Below are 2,022 nucleotides of genomic sequence, written 5' to 3' on the forward strand. Positions count from 1 at the left end.
GTGAAAATCTCAAACTTCAGTGCCAACCTCACGAGAAGCTCCAGTTCCGAATCTGTCGACGCCATGCTGTCCCTCTCTACTCTGTCACCGGAAATCAAAGAAGCCATCCAAAGCGTCAAGTACATTGCCGAAAATATGAAAGCACAAAATGAAGCCAAAGAGGTAAGGACGTGCTACTAAGCCGCTTACTCGTTCACTCAGCAAACATGTCCTGGATCCTGTGGGGCAAGCCGTAGGGCTGGGTGGGACACGAGACTCCGGAGCCAGTGGCCAGCGTTCAGACCAGTTCCTCCATTACATGTCCCTGGACACATCGCCTCCCTTCTCCGAGCCTGCCCCTTCATCTGTAAAACAGTGTGACAGCGCGTGTGAGTATCTGGTTCCCTAAATTAGCCACTGAGCCGCAGCGATCTGGGCCAGGAGAGCCGATCAGGAGATAGACTGCGATGAGCCCCAATTAGTATCGATCGGCTCAGGTCAGATTTTTAATTTTGCTCTCCTAGCGTGTGTGTGTCTCCTCATTTAGTTATAATCTACATAAAAGCACACTTCTTAAGTGCACAGCTCGATGAATTTTTGCATTACGCGTATACCCACATAACCATGATTTAAGTCAAGATATGGGACATTTCCGGAGCCCGGAAAGTGCCCAACACCCCTTCCCGGTGTCTCCTTCCGTTCTCGGTAACCACTGATCCTTGAACTTCATACGAGTGGAGTCACACGGTCTGAACTCTTTCATGTCTGGCTCCCTTCATGCGACAAAATGTCTTTGAGGTTTGTCCTTCTGGTTGTTTCTTTTTTACTGGTGTACGCTATTCCACAATATGACCGTACTGCTCTCGGGTTATTCTGCAGTCGGTGGACCTTTGCTTATTCTAGTTTGGGGCTACTTCGAATGAAGCTGCTACGAACATTCTTACATGTCTTTTGGTGAACATATGCACTCATTTCTCTCGACTGTATACCTACCAGTGGGACTGCCGGCTCACTGGAGAGCTGTGTTTTTAAATTTAGGACATATGGTAAGGTTTCCAAAGCGTCTGAACTGACACTCCCCTACTGGGAGCGGGCTGGGAGAAAGAGCGCAGTTCCAGGCTCTCCCGGGTCCTCCCCTCCCCACGCCCTCCCGACAGCCCAGCGCACTCACCAGGTGGCACAGTCCCAGGTCCTGATGGTCTTCTGGGACATCTCTAGGGCTGGGCTAGGAGGAGCCAGGAGCTGGCGCTAGTTCACCATTTTGCCTAAACTCACGTATCTGTTATTCATCGTTAGTCCCAAAGTTTCCAGAGAATGGCCAACATCACTGTACCTTAAAGACTTTAAGTTAGACATGACGTTAATTTTCATCCAGCTCTTTTTGCGGCACTGTTTGTATTCATGTGTGAGACCCGATTCCCACCTCTCTTCACCAGACTAAACCCTGCGAAGTGCTGTCGGAATGAGATTTATACTTGGATGATGGTCATTTTTTAATCAGCATTAACGTCAATAGGTATTACTGATTAAAGACCCTGTGTCAGATACATCATTTCATTTAATTCTCATAATAACCCTCTGTGGTAGGTACTGTTCTTATCCCCATTTTACAGGTGTGGAAACCGAGGCTGACAGAGGTCACGTAACTTACCCAGACTTTCAGGACTAGAGGGGAGCGGAGCTGGGACTGGGGTCAAGTCCACGTCCAACCCTCCGCTTTCCCACCCCTGTCTCCCAGGCCTGTGGTTCGGCCATAGAGGCTGGAAGAGAATCACAGGGTCTGCTGTGTATTAGGAGCACTTACAAAATCTCAGGAATTCAAATAAAGTACCTTGTGGCACATACAGCATTATAATTCCAATTTTACCTCTGACTCCTTAGTGTCATCAAGAGGACGCAGTGACTCCAGCTCATCGTGGGGAAATAAATCCTTTCTCCCAGCCCCACTCTGTCACTCAATTCAATTACTTAACCACATGCTGCCTCTTTGTTATGCGATTATTTCTTCCAAATCAGTTGATTCATTGGTTCTCTCTTTCTCAA

At 48.1% G+C, this 2,022-nt stretch overlaps 1 protein-coding gene across 2 annotated transcripts in view; it reads left to right on the forward strand.

Annotated features, from left to right (window-relative positions):
• CHRNA3 (cholinergic receptor nicotinic alpha 3 subunit) overlaps positions 1 to 2,022 on the forward strand; it is a 15,774-nt gene that overhangs the window by 8,285 nt on the left and 5,467 nt on the right. The window contains exon 6 of one of the 2 annotated variants that reach the window (XM_011382784.2): positions 7 to 2,016. The exons of the other annotated variant lie outside the window; for it this stretch is intronic. Coding sequence (XP_011381086.1) covers positions 7 to 180 — 174 coding nt within the window. The 3' untranslated portion in view covers positions 181 to 2,016. Of the gene's footprint in view, positions 1 to 6; positions 2,017 to 2,022 lie in introns of those variants that run through there. 2 annotated transcript variants of the gene reach the window in all.

Source organism: Pteropus vampyrus, unplaced genomic scaffold (genome assembly GCF_000151845.1).
Source record: "Pteropus vampyrus isolate Shadow unplaced genomic scaffold, Pvam_2.0 Scaffold489, whole genome shotgun sequence".
NCBI classification, from domain to species: Eukaryota; Metazoa; Chordata; class Mammalia; order Chiroptera; family Pteropodidae; genus Pteropus; species Pteropus vampyrus.